The following is a 16172-nucleotide window of genomic DNA, read 5'->3' as shown; positions in this document are numbered from 1 at the left end:
GGGCTTTCACATACTGAAGAATTACAGACAAGGGCAAAGCTGTTTGCAGGAAGAAACAAGCAGCCTGAAACTTCAGTGCATGAGAACAGGGGGAAAGAAACACACAAATGATCTCTTGAGATTCAAAAGGAAGGCTGTATACAGCCTGCTTGTGTATGGATGTATTTTCTATGTGTGGACATACTGTACATCAACCTACTTCCTGTTTTGGTGGCCATTTTGTTTGTTTATAAACAAACTTTTTAAAACTCTTTTTAACCACTTTTAATGCAGCGAGGAGCGGCGAAATTGTGTCAGAGGGTAATAGGAGATGTCCCCTAATGCACTGGTATGTTTACTTTTGTGCGATTTTAACAATACAGATTCTCTTTAAACTGTCAGGAATTGGAGGAGTCAGGAGGATCTCTCAGGCAGTGCAGTGTGTGAGGGAAATTGCTGTTGCTGAGGTAACCAACACATCTGCTGTCAGCAGGCTCTGAGGAGGAATTCAGCAGGGGGGAGGAGCCCCTCACAAATAATGTCTAGCCTGCACTGTAGAACTGCTATTAAGCACTTCTTAAAGAGGTATTGTCACCATAAAAATCAAATTTCAACAGCAACTGGTCTGAGTGTATTAAGTGATAAAGATGCTAATCCTGCATTCAAAACTTGCAAAACTTTTTCTGCTGTTATGGTTTGGAGTTATCATATACTTTAGGAGCACTGGTCCTAGTGCCAAACAGTGCCAAAGAGTTGAATGCTGGGAGTTCTTTTTATCTATAATATATTCCTCCTCTTCCATGTATTTCCTTGCCCAGCTGCTTATCAGAAACACTCTCTGATCACTTGTGTTTACAAGCAAGGCTGAGGTGACTCAGCGATTGGAGGATAAGACAGTGCAGTTCCTAGTATACACCTCAGTGGGAGTGTCAGAAGACTCTAGGAGGAGGGCAGCTAATGAATACACAATGAACAAGAGAAGGGAGGGGGGGGGGGGGAACAAGAGCAAGGGAGAATATGATGTCAGCATTAGCTTGGCAAAATGGCCACTGCCTAGAAAAGGAGTTTCTACTTTTCCTTTATAAAATTCACAGGAATCATTACGTGGGTAGCACAATACATCTGTTCTGTAAGTAGAAGTAGTATTTATCTACTTATATATGTGTTTTTTATTTCTAGGTTAGCATGGGTGTCGCTTGTTCTTTAATCTGCAGCAGTTTAGGAATGGATTTGCACTTTTCTTAACTGCAGTGCAGCTCTAGAAATCCATGCTAAACTGCCTGTATTATGTAGGATTTGGGAAGTTTCTTACTATCATGCAGAACAGTTCCTCTGCTGGTTAGAACAGTTTTAGAAGAAATCACTGTCGGTAATGCTTTGATAAATCTGGCCCACAAGCTCTTAATGGATAGATGGAGACTATGTGGTCATTTGTTTTGTTTAAAAAAAACACCACAATGGTCTACAAACCATTTTGGCGGGAAAAAACTGTAATAGTTTGATTTTTCATTTTTCTATCACTAAGATTTCACTTGTTACACTGATCATTAATATTATTATTTATATAGTGCCAACATCTTCCACAGGGCTGTCAGAGTATATTGTCTGGTCACTTAACTGTCCCTTTAGAGGGGCTTACAATCTAATCCCTACCATGGTCATATGTCTATGTCTGTATCGTGTAGTGTATGTATCGTAGTCTAAGGCCAATTCAGGGGGAAGTCAATTAACTTATCTGTATGTTTTTGAGATGTGGGAGGAAACTGGAGTGCCTGGAGGAAATCCACACAGACAGACTATGATCTTTCTCGAAAGGGTGTAATGCTGGGAATGCACCATGAGATATTTTGGCAGATAGATGGTTCGATAGATGATTTCCACTGGTCCGATCTTATTTTCGATCACTTTTCTGATTGATTTCTCTTAGAAGTGAATGTAAATTGATAAGAAAAACAATTGGAAAATTGATCGAACAGTGAATCTACTAAAAAATATCATTGTGTATTCCCAGCATTACACACAAAAAATGAACCCAATTATTTTGTTTGTTTTTACGGTGGGGGAAGCTAAGGTCTGAGGACTTGGCTTCTATTATTTCTTTTGAAATGAAGGTATCATCAGTGCTGCCTGGTAGGTGCTCAGACATGACATTTTGTGTGATACGATACAGTAATTGCCATTTTATAAATATAACTTTTTTTTTTTATCTCGTTGGAACATATTGGCATCCACTCTACTGAGAGTACATTTGAGCTTACATAACCTTTAATGTTTCCAAATGATTCCACTAACATAGATATTTCCGAGATCAGACTTGTTAATGATGTTACTGCCATTTGTGCAGCTCATAGCTGTGTTTAAAAATGTTAGTCATTTTGCATGCTTGGAACTTGGCCATTTGTCTTACTAATTTATAACCTTCATACAGCATTTACAAAAATGACTGCTAATAATACAGAATGAAGACGTTACCTTACAATTAATTGTTGTTAATTGTTATTTCTAAAATTGCTTCCCTACAGTGGAAAGGAGTCATGATAATTTCTAAATACACTAGTGGTGTGGGATAATGATCAAGAAAATGTACTGCGTGAGTAGTGTGTATTAGCTTGTTTCGACATGTCAAGTAAAGGGGTAAAGAAGGAAGGAGGAGGCTATTTCTTTTGCAATTGGCCCCTGGAAAGTACTCTGGTCCGTGGCCAAGTGCGCATGCGCAGCCTGGCTGCACGCATGCTCCTGTTGCATTCACGTCGCCGGGAGCGCATCTGGACCTGTGCCGACTGTCCCCGACTGGAAGATTTTCCAGGGACCAGTTGTGGGCAAAGGAAAAGGCGACTGAGGACAATGAGGGAACGATCAGGCCTGAGGGGGCTGGAGGAAGCCCCAGCTATGTATAATTTTTTATGTGGCCCCATCTCAGGTACACTTTAAAAAAGGTAAATGCGGGGGGAGTTAAACACTACCATTTAACATGTACTCCATCTGCAGCAGAACCAGCTGATTAGCTCATAACAGTGTTATAAAAATAATTATTTAATCCAAGTATGCATTTGATAAAAATTGAAAGCTGCATTTTTGAAAACATCCAGGCTAAGACTATGTTCACAGTGGAGCATAACGGCCGCAATGAAAGCAGTGCGATGTTCACAGTGTGGCCCTTGCCGTGCAGTGTAACGGAGTGCAGTATGCGTTTACCACATAACGAGCTTGTTAACGGTAAGCTTACCTTTCACTGACTGTATGCGATGCATCGGTCGGATAACGTGCGGCACAACTTTTCAGTTCCGTTGCATTGCATCCTTGTTTTTACAGGGAACGCAATGCAACTCCCACTGTGAACCTAGCCTCAGACTTTATTATATTTTTATACCAGCTGCATGATATTCAGCGCCACGGAAGATGCTGGTGTCATATATATCAATACTAATAATATTCCCTGTACACAACATTCATGGTCTACTGCACTGCACAGTCCTGTTAGTCTACCAGTGTGGACTGGATTACATAAAAGGAGGAGATAATGGTGACTACTCACTGTCCTACTCCTTCACATTCCCCGATGATCAAGTTAACTGTATGACTTAGGCTTTGTTACTATGTTGCTCAGCTACAGAAGGGAGAAAGATGTGAGACTAGACTTGGTAATGATGTGGTGGTCCTGTCCTGCTGGGCTACCTGAACCATGGCTGGATGAAGATAGCTCATACATTGTATATTCCAACTGAGTATTTGTCTTCTCGGAGTGCAATTTTTAAACTGTGTATCTTTACACTAGTAATAAAATGGAGTCTAGTAAATGCTGGGTGGCCAATAGTATGGCTGGAGATGAGCTTTAATGCTGACATTTCATGCACATTTCTACTGAATTGAAACTGAGTGAACCAGCTTATTAATCAAAGCTTCTGGCCTTGATTACCTGAGTTCCAAGTCCGTATGAATTTAAATTGGAAGTCAGAACTAAAATTCTCTAATCTCTAATTATGGCCAAATAGTGTTTACTATGCATGATTTTCAACATGGAATAACCAATAACTTCAAATATTTGGCAGAATTGTATAGTTTATCTGTGGATTATGATGAAAGTGCTCTAAAAATAGGAATTTTCAAACACAATGAAAAATGGACAGTGTATATAATTGTTAGAATCCAGAAATCAGCTTTTTATAAACAGACCCAGTAAAGTAAATGAATGTTTAATAAATATTCACCTTATATTCTTAGCATGGGCTATATTTCATTTTCAGTGAAGACTTTCTATCTTGTTGCCAAAATAAACCATACTGCATACCCGTATTTGTCACAATAAGGAGAACTGTCTAGTAATTAGATGTAAACAATATACAAGGGGGAAATATGAAGGTTAATAATAAAGAAGAGAGAAAACGGCATTGTGTACACTCTTAAAGGGAACTAAAGCAACAAAACTTTTTAATATACTTAACCAGGAACTATAGTTCATTAAAGTACTGTGGGTTTGCACCGCTACACTGCTTTTTGGACATGGTAAAATTGGTTTGGTGTTAAAAAAATAATTTTCTTCATAAATGATTATATAAACCTGAAGGAGACTGGAGGGTTCTGCTCACTCAGAAATCTCATTCTTACAATAAAAATAAAATGCAGCACCAATTAACTAGCACCAGCACCATTAGAGAACCAATTAACTTTCCTATATTTTGTAAGTATTTAAATTAAATTAAATTAGTTATCTTAAGTTTTTTGGGTGGCTCAAGCATTCCAATTGAAGTACTCTGAGACTATATGATAGTTTTACAATAGAGTTCACAAACCCATTTTTCAGTACTCTTTTTATAACGTAAATAAAGACTTGTTATATAAGGAATTTATAGTATTCTTTAAAATATATATATATTTTTACTTTTGTTTCATAACCAAAATACTGGTTCATTTTTTTTTTATCAATTTTTGATTGGAAACAAGAAATTTGACAAATAATTGTGCTTTTTTTTACGCTGCTGCTTTGGCAAGTTTGGTAATCAGAAAAGTGTTACTGCTGTAGTAAACAAGCCTCTAACATTACAGATGCCAAGCTGTTCTGACTAATAAGTCCGATTGTTCAATATAAACTGTTCTAATACAAGACTGGCCAGTCAAAAAAATTAATTTTATTGCTAAACCTAACAAGTACATAAAAAATATCTACTATATATTCCTGTGATTGCCAGGGCTCTCCACAGCTATCTCACATGCAGGTTTTGCTTATTTCTCTCCATGGTATTTATGCAGTTAACCTTTCTCTTGAGTTTTCTCCCAGGAAATAATATTTTATCTTCACTAAAAAAAAGACAACTTTACGGCACTTTGTAATTGAAAAATTGGTCAAAAGTGTTTTCAAACTTAATTTGAGTATTTTCATGCTTGCTGATATTTTTAATAGAATTTTGTTGACAAGGTGTGAAAATAGCTCCTGGGAATAAAAGGAACAGAAAAGTTAATTGAATATTTGCCAATACCTGATGTAGTATTTCACAGAGGCACAAGGATTCCAAAAAAGGTAGAATAAAATGTTGGTTACATTTACTAATTTCAACCTCTATCTTTTAAAACAACATCCTGTGTTCTAAAAAGATGGGAGTCGTTGTTTAAGTTATGAACTATATTAAAAAATATTTTGTGCTTATGGTTCCCATTTTTTAATAACCATTTGTCCTTTATAGGAAACTGAACATAGAAACCCTGTGTAAAGATGGGAAGTGTGAAGACTGGATAACCTTAGATAGCCATTTTGACTTTATTAAGCCTCGGCATATTGTTGAAATGTTCTCCTTATTGCATTGTGCTATAGGTAGTTTGGAATGTGACAGACATGGTCTTACTGGTAGTTGGGTATTGTAGAGACGTCCTGAACCTGCTCTTTCACTCACCAACATCATAAAGCAAAACAATATAGACTGGAAAATAATACATAATAGTACATTAATTATGTATATTGCAACTCATGGCAATTGGCACTAGTTACGTGGCGATCAATTACTGTACTCTTTGTACTTAACAGTGGGACGTGATCGTTGATAACATTTTTGGCAAGTTAACACATTAAACATCAGTCTTCACACTAGTATTTGTGTTTGTTAAATCTTGCCTTATTTTTTTTTTTTTACTTTATTTTTTTTTTAATAAGAAATGCAAAAAAACAATCTTTTATGCACAGCAAAATTCTGCAGTGAATTATACCACGAAAAGAAAAAAATAAAAAATATTCTCTTAATTGAAACCAACAAAGACCTCTGAACAGAAAAACATTTTACTTCAGTTGCATAACGATCCCAGTGTCACGGAGCCTTGCAACACACCTAGTCATCAATGTGTTGTAACGCCGACATCCGCACCACTGGACCAGCTAACGGTGAGGTTGCAGTTCTGCAACATAATTTAAGTCTGTACAAGTCCTCCAAGCAACACACTGTGAAGGAAGTACCTGTGTCCCACTTAATGGGCTCCACATATATACCTTATATGTCTATATTCAGTGTTCTAGCTAACATATATACACATATAGGCTTTCTTAAAGCTCACAGCACCTCATTTCCACCTGTTCTTTAATGTATGCATTGTAACTTAATCCTTTCTTTTGTAAATGCTACATTGCTTTCAAACGCTCCAAAACACATCTACAGTCATGGATTAAAGGATCAAGAATGTCAGGCTTTGCAATAAGGGCTTTCATTAGTACACACTGCTGCTGAGTCATTATATATTTTGTTACAAAAGGTAGTTCCTGAACTATTTAACTAAGCAGTTCTTCATGCCATGCAAAATTAATAGTTTATGGATGTCTGAGGCTTTTCCCTTTGAGTTCACAGGCCAACCTTAGTGCTTTTAAGAGAAACAAGTCTTTATTGCTTTAGCAGCTAGTCACATGCTGGTCTCCCGTGTCTGACAAAAACCTGTTTCTGCTGTCTCTGGGTGCATTTCGGGGACAAATAAATGATTTTCCACTTTACTTTCCTCCTGATTATTGTCCTGTTTATTGTCCTCTCCTCCCATGTGAATGTCCTGAGTACAGTTTTGACTGATAGTTTTCTGTGAAGAGAGTGGATCAGTTTCCGTAGCCACAAAGGTTCCTTCTTTCTGTTCCTCAATGCAGTTAGTTTTGATGTCCTCCTGAGTATCTTGTGTTGAACCACATACCTGCATGAAGTCATCATCTTCTGTGTCTATTTCCGTAAAGCTGCTTCTCTTCTTTGAAGAGAGTGAAAATAGTTTGGGGTTTTGAGAAGGTGACATTGAAGGTCTAGGAAGTCCACCTGGAGACTCGGCCTGTGAATGTGTTGGTTGCTCTGAGGAAGAATAGTCTTGCAGGAAAAGTGTGCTTAACTGGAGATGTGAATATAATGGCTGTTCTAATGTGTTTGATGGCAAACTACTTGTGATACTTGCTGGACTTTGAAAAGCACTACCCTTTGAGTGTTTTGGATTCATTCTCAGAGATCTAGATCTTTGTGGGTTGTTTCCCTTCATAGAACTCTGACCATCTTCCAGATCTTTGCTAACCTGATCTTGCAGGACTATTTTGGGAGATCCAGAATCACTTTTGCTAGCATGTTCTCCTAATTTGTATTCAAAGGTGACATCTTTTGGGGCAAAACCTGTATATTTGGAACGTGGCAAGAACTGAGAAACTTTGACTTCTTGACAGCCTTCTTCAGGTACAGTATATGAAGGGAACCTGATTTCGAGGTTACTTCCTGGATATGGTGTAAGGGGGGATCTTTCAGCTTCTGTAAAATCTGTTGCACAACTAGCAAAACTATCTATGCTGGATACACTTCTCATATCTGTTATTACATCTTTCGGTGCAACCGAGAGTTGGTTTCTCTTTGCCGACACGTCCTCCATTTCTATTTCCTCCTCATATGCAGGAGGGATGACAGACTGCTCGTGATATGAGGAATTAACACTGGGATGTGACTGTGCTTTTGTGATCTCGTTGTACAGCTCCTCTAGCTTCTGGGCACTAAGATGCTGTGGGCTGGATGAAGAATTGTTTAATAGTTCTTGCGAGTCATGTTGACTGACCTCCTGATATTTATTGTCAAATGATTTATTTGAGCTTGTCTCCGACATCGTCCTCCGGGCCCATTTCCATCGGCTTGGGGACAAATGATTATCATTAGACTTCTCTATTTTATTATTTCCGTCGGCAGACTTATCTACAACAATATCGATCAGCTCCATGCTGCGAGCAAACGCATCTTTCAGATTCATGGACACAATGCTCCCATTTCTTTTGGCTCTTTCAAGTGCTTCTCTTCTCTTTATTGCCTTCTCCTGCCTCTTTTGCTCTTTGTAAAACTCAGAGAAATTGTTTACTATGATGGGAATTGGCAATGCAATCACTAACACTCCAGCAATGCAGCAAAGACCTCCAACTATTTTACCAAGTAACGTCTTGGGATAGATGTCTCCATAGCCAACCGTGGTCATTGTTATGGTGGCCCACCAAAACGATGCTGGTATACTTGTAAACTTTGTAGCATCTTCATCTTTCTCTGCAAAAAATACTAAGCTAGAAAATATCATAATCCCCATGGCTAAAAACAATATCAGTAATCCCAATTCATTGTAACTTCTCCTAAGAGTGAATCCCAGTGACTGAAGACCCGTTGAATGCCGTGCAAGCTTAAGAATACGTAATATCCTCATGATTCTGAATATCTGAACCACACGTCGCACATTCTGGAACTGCAGCACGCTCTTGTTGGACTCGGTCAGGAAAATTGTAACATAGTATGGCAAAATGGCCAGCAGATCTATAATGTTTAGTGGCCCTTTGAAGAATTTCCATTTGTTTGGTGATGAAAGAAAGCGTAGAAGGTACTCCATTGTGAACCAAGCTATGCATACTGCTTCCACGTGTGCAAGCTGTGGGTTGTCATTTGGTTGTCCAAACTCATCCATTTCTTGTAGGTCAGGTAGTGTGTTCAGCGATAATGCAATGGTTGATAGCACAATGAAGAGGATTGATATAATTGCCAAAATCTAGAAGGAAAAAAAACAAAAAAGAAGATGTTTTATATTTTTGCCATCTGTAGTTTTTATGCATTAAATAGTATATTGTACTGAAAATAGAGGCGTCATGGTACTTTAATTTACAGATTTCTTCTGCTGTAATGTTAGAAAGCCTTCTTGGCTTGCATGGGACAGCTGGAAGCAAGTGAGATACTGAATCCACATCTGCAAGAGATGTACCTTATGTAGCAAATGTGCCTCCCTCATGATACTTGGTCCAGCTGTCACAGGGAGCTAAGAGTGACTATTTTAAGATTAATCCTCAAATGACTGTAGTCATAGCAGCCCTGTAAAATTAACCAAAACTGGCATGCATTAAAAGGGAAATACAATTTTGGTATCCTCGCATCATACTGCCCCTGTTTAGCTCTCTAGTAAGGCCGCATCTGGAATATGGAATTCAGTTCTGGGCACCCCATTACAGGGGAACATTGCATTTTTAGAGCAGGTGCAGAGATGAGCAACAACATGTAATAGGATGGAAGGTCTCACTTATCAGGAAAGATTAGATAAACTGGGATTATTAAAGTGTAACTGTTGGGCATAAAATCAAAAATCAATTCTTTGATTTTATCTGGTAACAAGTAATAAGGATGTAAACCAGGCAATCCAAAAGTTAAAATCACTATTACTTTTCTTGTTGGTAAATGATCATTCCCCAGTTAACCTGACTTTTATTTGGTACACACAAAATTTGGTACACAAAAAGGAAGTTGCAGGGCATGCTGGGTTGCCCTTTTTTCTTCTCTACTTCCCCTCAGACTTAAAGAGACTCTGTAACATTAAAAAGATCCCCTGGGGGGTACTCACCTCGGGTAGGGGAAGCCTCCGGATCCTAATGAGGCTTCCCACGCCGTCCTCTGTCCCACGGGGGTCTCGCCGCAGCCCTCCGAACAGCCGGCGACTGTGCCGACTGTCAGTTCAATATTTACCTTTGCTGGCTCCAGCGGGGGCGCTGTGGCGGCTTTCCGTTCCGAACTACACGGAAATACCCGATCTCATTCGGGTCCGCTCTACTGCGCAGGTGCAGGAAACTTGCGCCTGCGCAGTAGAGCAGATCCGACGGCGATCGGGTATTTCCGTGTAGTTCGGAGTCGACAGCCGTCAGAGCGCCTGCGCAGGAGCCAGGAAGGTAAATATTGACGTCACCGCTGCACGGGCTCCACGGAGGGCTGCAGCAAGGCCCCTGACGGATGGAGGACGGCGTAGGAAGCCTCATTAGGATCCGGAGGCTTCCCCCATCCGAGGTGAGTACCCCCCAGGGGATCTTTTCATGTTACAGATCCTCTTTAACTAATGCATAGCAATGCATACACAATCAGGCAGAGGAGAGTAAGGGAGGAAATGACATCAGGATTGGCTTCAAAATAGCCACACTTAAAATGGGAAATGTTAAGGAGGGTTTTCTCTGTTTTTACTGTAGAAAAATCACTAAAATCAAAATGTGCAATACATATGTTATGTAAGTAGAGCAAGTATTTATCTACTTATATATGTTTTTTTTGTCTGATATAGTATGGCTGACAGCTCCTCTTTAAGTCGCAAAAGGCGCCTTAGAGGAGATCTACTTAACATGTATAAATATATCAGAGAGCAATATAAAGGCTTGGCAGATAAGCTTTTTGTCTTTAGGCTTGTGCAAAAGGACTAGGAGACATGATCTGCGCATGAAGGATTCAAGTTTTAGCCATTTATTTAGTGAAGGGTTCTTTATGATAAAAGTGATTAAAATGTGGAATATAGTACCACAGGAAGTAGGTATGGCAAACTCTATATCTGCGGTTAAGGGGGGCTTAGATGCTTTCCTTGCGTAGAAAGACATCCATGGCTATAATTAGTAGGTAATTCCCGGTGATGTTGATTCAGGGATTTTATCTGATTGCTATCTAAAGTCGGGAAGGATTTTTTCCCCCCCTTTTAGGGATATTTGGACCAGGCCTTGTAATGGTTTTGCTTTCCTCTGGGACTACTGAGATATGTGAAGGTGCAGGCTAGTATTGTGCCTTATTTTCTGGTTGAACTCAATGGCTGCATGTCTTTCTTTAACCTAACTAACTATGAAAGTGGAACTGCAATCAACATTTTTATTTCAGCTATAGATGGAATAGGAAGGGGTAGAACCAATTACTGATGCTCTGTCTCTGCATCTCCATTGGGGGATTTTCCCCGCCCTTCCTGTACTCGCTGACCCTATCACTGATCAAGACATTAAAAAGAATCTGCTAAGAGGAGACACTGACATACATAATAAAACCCCCACAGATGTTCTACCCCTTTCTAAAAAAAAACCCCTGTTATTTTAGTATATTTCTTCAGTGAAGTCATTCCCTCGTACTTTGTAATTAGGACAGGAGGTAAGGAAAGAGCTTCTCATCCAAATCTGACAAAGGTTCTGGTAATTTCCACTCTCCTCAGTACTAAATTGTAAACTTTTAGCTTAAAGAGAACCTAAAGTCACCAAAAAAAATGAGATGAACTCACCTGGGGCTTTCCTCAGCCCCCTGCAGATGATCGGTGCCCTCGCAGCCCCGCTCCGATGGCCCAGGACCCGCCGGCGAACACTTCCGGTTTGGCCGTCACCGCGTTCCGCGAGTGATTGTTCGCGTTCCCAGCCTGTATATCGCCCCCTATGCTGCTATTGCGGCCTCCTGGCAGCAGCTTTGATTGTTTTCACTCACCAAATGTTTAAGTGGACCTGAAACCTGAAGTACAAGTCAGGGCTTGTTTACACTGCAAGAGCTTTTTCTAAGCAGGTGTGATTTTAAACACTCTTGCTAATGTAATGCTATGTATGTTCTCACTTGAGCGATGTGATTTTATAAAAAGCACCCATAGCATTTCATTAATGAAAATAAATTAAGAGTTTTTTTTCAAAGCACTAACAGTTAAAAGGCTCTTGCAGTGTGAACCAGCCCTCAACATGGACATGTAGGGCTGCAAAAATGAATAGGCTTAAAAGGACTCCGAGCACCTCCCATGGGCATGCCTTTAAGACAGACGACTTCCAACAAAGTCGTGCTATGACCGCTCTGGAGGAGCCTCTTGCAATGGCCATGCATGTCACTTCCTCCTCCTGCTTCATTCAGTGATGCACTTCTCTAACAGAGAAGACAGGGGTGACCCGGAAGTTATAACATAGTCAAAATGGCAGCCGCGATTTTTAAATTGAAATCGAATTAAAACGATTTGGTGTAGAATGGTGATTCAGGCATCAAATGAAAGTCGAGAGCACAAGCTACAGAAAGGTATGCATCTTTAAATACTCTGCAGTACTGGTCGGAGTCTTAAAGTAAAGGTCCATGAAAAAACAACAAAAAAAAAGATCCACTTACCTGGGGCTTCCTCCAGCCCGTGGCAGTCGTCCTGATGATGCCTTGGCAGTACAGTCCTGATGACGTCGGCTGGACCATGTGACCCGCGCAGAAGAGGCCGACCTGGAACCCGACCTTGCAAGGTCGGATTCTGCAGCGGAGAGGACCGGGAGCCTCCGGAGCTGCAGCGAGGGCACAGGACGACTGCCACGGGCTAGAGGAAGCCCCAGGTAAGTGGATCTTTTTTTTTTTCCCTTCTTGGATGTAAAGGTATAGCCATGAGAGGTGATCGGAGTCCCTTTAAGCCTACTCACAGCAATGAAAAATGTAATTTGATGGCAAGAAAACTTGCTTCCTGGATCTAACAGAGCTTTGTCATGTGATTATGACAGCCAAAAAATTGCCTGCTGCGCTGGCCGATGGAAATTCTCTTCAGCTTAGCTTTCTCTTCTCACTCTAGCCTAATGTTTCTCAGGGCCGGATTTGTACTTTTTACCGCCCAAGGCCGGCTGTCATCAGCCGCCGCCCCCCCCCCCCCCCCCCCCCAACTATTAACATCCTCACCACTACCCCTGCCGAACTGAAACATTCCCCCACAATAAAAGCAGAGATATAATGCCCACTTGGAGGCTGCAGAAGTGTATCTCCCACAGGAGCACTAGAGGTAGCGGCACATGTTCCCTGTACAGCATAGGTCTCTATGCACCCCAGAAGGCTTACAGGATCCACTGTGACTAGCAACATGTATGGCACGTCAGTAATTGGTGCAAGCACTAGTGCTCAGGTCGAAGATGTGCAAATCATTAGAATGATACAATGTTGCCTCCCGGGGAATTCTGTTTTACTCTGGGAGAATGTACTCTCCCAAAACTGTATTGTGATGTGTGCATATACTGTATATGCAGTATTTGTGTGATATTTGCATGTGCATGGTGTGTGTGTGTGTGTGTGTGTGTGTGTGTGTATATGTATGGTGTGTGTGATGGGAGGAGGAAAGAGAGTGAGGGGGGGAGAGGGAGGGGCATAGAGAGGGGGAGAAAGAGAGGGAGGGGGCAGAGAGAGAGATGAGAAAGAGAGGGAGGGGGCAGAGAGAGAGATGAGAAAGAGAGAGAGGGGGCAGAGAGAGAGAGAGGAGAAAGAGAGGGAGCAGAGAGAGAGAGAGTGGGGGAGAAAGAGAGGGAGGGGGCAGAGAGAGAAAGAGTGGGGGAGAAAGAGAGGGAGGGAGCAGAAAGAGAGAATGGGGAAGAAAGAGACGGAGGGGGGCAGAGAGAGAGAGAGTGGAGGAGAAAGAGAGGGAGGGGCAGAGAGAGTGGGGGAGAAAGAGAGACGAGGGGGCAGAGAGAGAGTGTGGGAGAAAGGGAGGGAGGGGGGCAGAGGGTGAGTGGGGAGAATGAGAGGGAGTGGGCAGAAAGAGAGAGAGGAGAAAGAGAGGGAGGGGACAGAAAGAGAGAGAGAGGAGAAAGAGAGGGAGGGGGGCAGAGAGAAAGAGTGGGGGAGAAAGAGGGAGGAGGGCAGATAGAGTGGGGGGGGGGGGGAGAGACAGGGGGGCAGAGAGAGAGTGGGGAGAAAGAGAGTGAGGGGGGCAGAGAGAGAGTGTGGAAGAAAGAGAGGGCAGAGAGAGTGGGGGAGAAAGAGAGGGAGAGGGCAGGGAGAGTGGGGGAGAAAGAGGGAGGAGGGCAGAGAGAGTGGGGGAGAAAGAGGGAGGAGGGCAGATAGAGTGGGGGGGGGAAGAGAGAGTGGGGGGCAGAGAGAGAGAGAGAGGAGAGAATAAGAGGGAGGGGGGCAGAGAGAGTGGGGGAGAAATAGAGACAGGGGGGCAGAGAGAGTGGGGGAGAAAGAGGGAATAGGGCAGGTAGAGTGGGGGGGGGGAGAGAGACAGGGGGGCAGAGAGAGAGAGAGAGAGAGGAGAGAAAGAGAGGGAGGGTTGCAGAGAAAGTGGGGGAGAAATAGAGACAGGGGGGGCAGAGAGAGAGGGACAGAGGAAGAGGGCAGAGAGAGTGGGGGGAGAAAGAGAGACAGGGGGGGGGGGGGCAGAGAGAGAGAGTGGGAAGAAAGAGAGGGAGGGGGGCAGAGAGAGAGGGACAGAGGGAGAGGGCAGAGAGAGTGGGGGGAGAAAGAGAGACGGGGGGCAGAGAGAGAGAGGGGGGAGAAAGAGAGAGAGGGGGGCAGAGAGAGAGAGAGAGGGGGGATAAAGAGAGGGAGGGAGGCAGAGAGAGAGAGAAAAAGAGAGGGAGGGGGGCAGAGAGAGAGAGTGTGGGAGAAAGAGGGAGGGGGGGGGGGAGAAAGAGAGGGAGGGGGGCAGAGAGAGAGGTGAGAAAGAGCAGGAGGTGGAAAAGAGAGTGTTTTACCAAAGCTATCTTCTTCCTCCACACGCTGATTCATTCACTCAGCCCCAGCAGCACGGCAGCTTCAAGACCTTTTGACCTCCTCTTCTGACCTGGCAGGACGCTAAAACTTCAGCTGCCAGAGTCAGGAAGGCTGCCGAGTGCTGAATTACAGGGGAGACAGAGAGATCCAGCTAACGCTGGGTGATGCAGGCAGAATGCTCTCCTGTGACTTGAGGGGGAGAGGAAGTTGGGCAGCATCAGCGGCATCGCAGGCACAGAAGCTCGCAGCACAGAGATGGATTCCTGTTCTTAGTTAATGTCACTCTCCCTGGACGGAAGCGGAATTAGGGAGTGGCATACATCGATTGGGGTGCCAATCTGCACCCAGGCAGCATGTTTCCTCTTGTGTGTTCCGCTTCCTGCCGCCAGTGCCCCTTCTGGAATTTTTTTACCCTCTGCCAGCCACTGCCTGCCACATGTGAGGAGTCCTAACATGCCAGACCTGGCCACCCAGCCTGCCGCCCGCTGGAATCTATAAACGTTTGATGCAGGGCGGCCATGGATGGACCAGGTGTGGCTTCCTGCACGTGTGTTGTGTTGTGTATCGGAGGAGGACAGTGCAGGCAGCGGCTGCAACTGGGCTGCCTGGAGGATAGTGCGGTCGGGCACTTTGCCTCCTCATTGTTTGAATCTGGCCCTCAGCCGCCCTAAACAAGGTCAATTTATCTGGCGCCCTAGGCCAGTGCCTAGGTTGGCCTTGCCAGAAATCCGGCCCTGATGTTTCTGCTCACACACAAATAATCCTCTCATAGTTCAAAGGCCTTTATTCATCAAAGTTTTACCAATACTAACACCCGGGGAGCACCCCATAACGCATTGATAAGGTGTGTACATAGCTTTAGTCATTTTATGAGATTTAGATCCACTTTAATAAGCAATCCTCACAACTTTATTTATATCTATGTAAACGTACAACCATGGTTGAGAAAAATGCTCCACATCTTTCATTTTTAGTTCTTCACCAATTGAGTATTTCTGCATGAATGCAAATCAGCTAGCTGAAACCAGTCCCAATCCAGCGAATGTGGGGAGTCTGTAAGAACACAGCTAACATGTACAGAGATTAATTGCATTATTTACATGTATTATTGCAGCCGTGTGCCTGCTGGGGAAGCTTAAAACCCAGCAGCAGCAGAACGCTAAAATATAAATGGCAGATCAATAGCGTCTACCGGATTTGTAAAGTTTAATAACAGCAGCACATACAGAAGTATGACTAAGTATTGTTATAATATAATTAAATGCAGCAGATCCCTCGGAGTTGGGTACATGATGTTAGGAAGAAATATATTAAAAAAAAAGTCCTGGAAATGTGAACTCAGTACTGTGGGGAAATAAAAGGAAAAATCGCTGATGTCTGCCTGTAATTGTGTATTCTTTTTCATTCCCGTTCTGAATTTCCCTACCTGGCCAGCCAGTCCCAGTAATAGTACAGCAAAGTTCCCACTATCCTTCCTGCTAT

General features: G+C 42.7%; 1 protein-coding gene across 1 annotated transcript in view; it reads right to left on the bottom strand.

Moving 5' to 3' along the window:
* Positions 1 to 4887: 4887 nt before the first annotated feature.
* Positions 4888 to 16172, bottom strand: part of KCNB2 (potassium voltage-gated channel subfamily B member 2) — a 396347-nt gene continuing 385062 nt past the window's right edge. Inside the window, exon 3 of the mRNA XM_068237502.1 lies at positions 4888 to 8982. Coding sequence (XP_068093603.1) covers positions 6856 to 8982 — 2127 coding nt within the window. The 3' untranslated portion in view covers positions 4888 to 6855. The remainder of the gene's footprint in view (positions 8983 to 16172) is intronic.

This window comes from Hyperolius riggenbachi, chromosome 5 (genome assembly GCF_040937935.1).
Source record: "Hyperolius riggenbachi isolate aHypRig1 chromosome 5, aHypRig1.pri, whole genome shotgun sequence".
Lineage (NCBI taxonomy): Eukaryota > Metazoa > Chordata > Amphibia > Anura > Hyperoliidae > Hyperolius > Hyperolius riggenbachi.
This window is presented reverse-complemented; position numbering and strand designations above follow the sequence as displayed.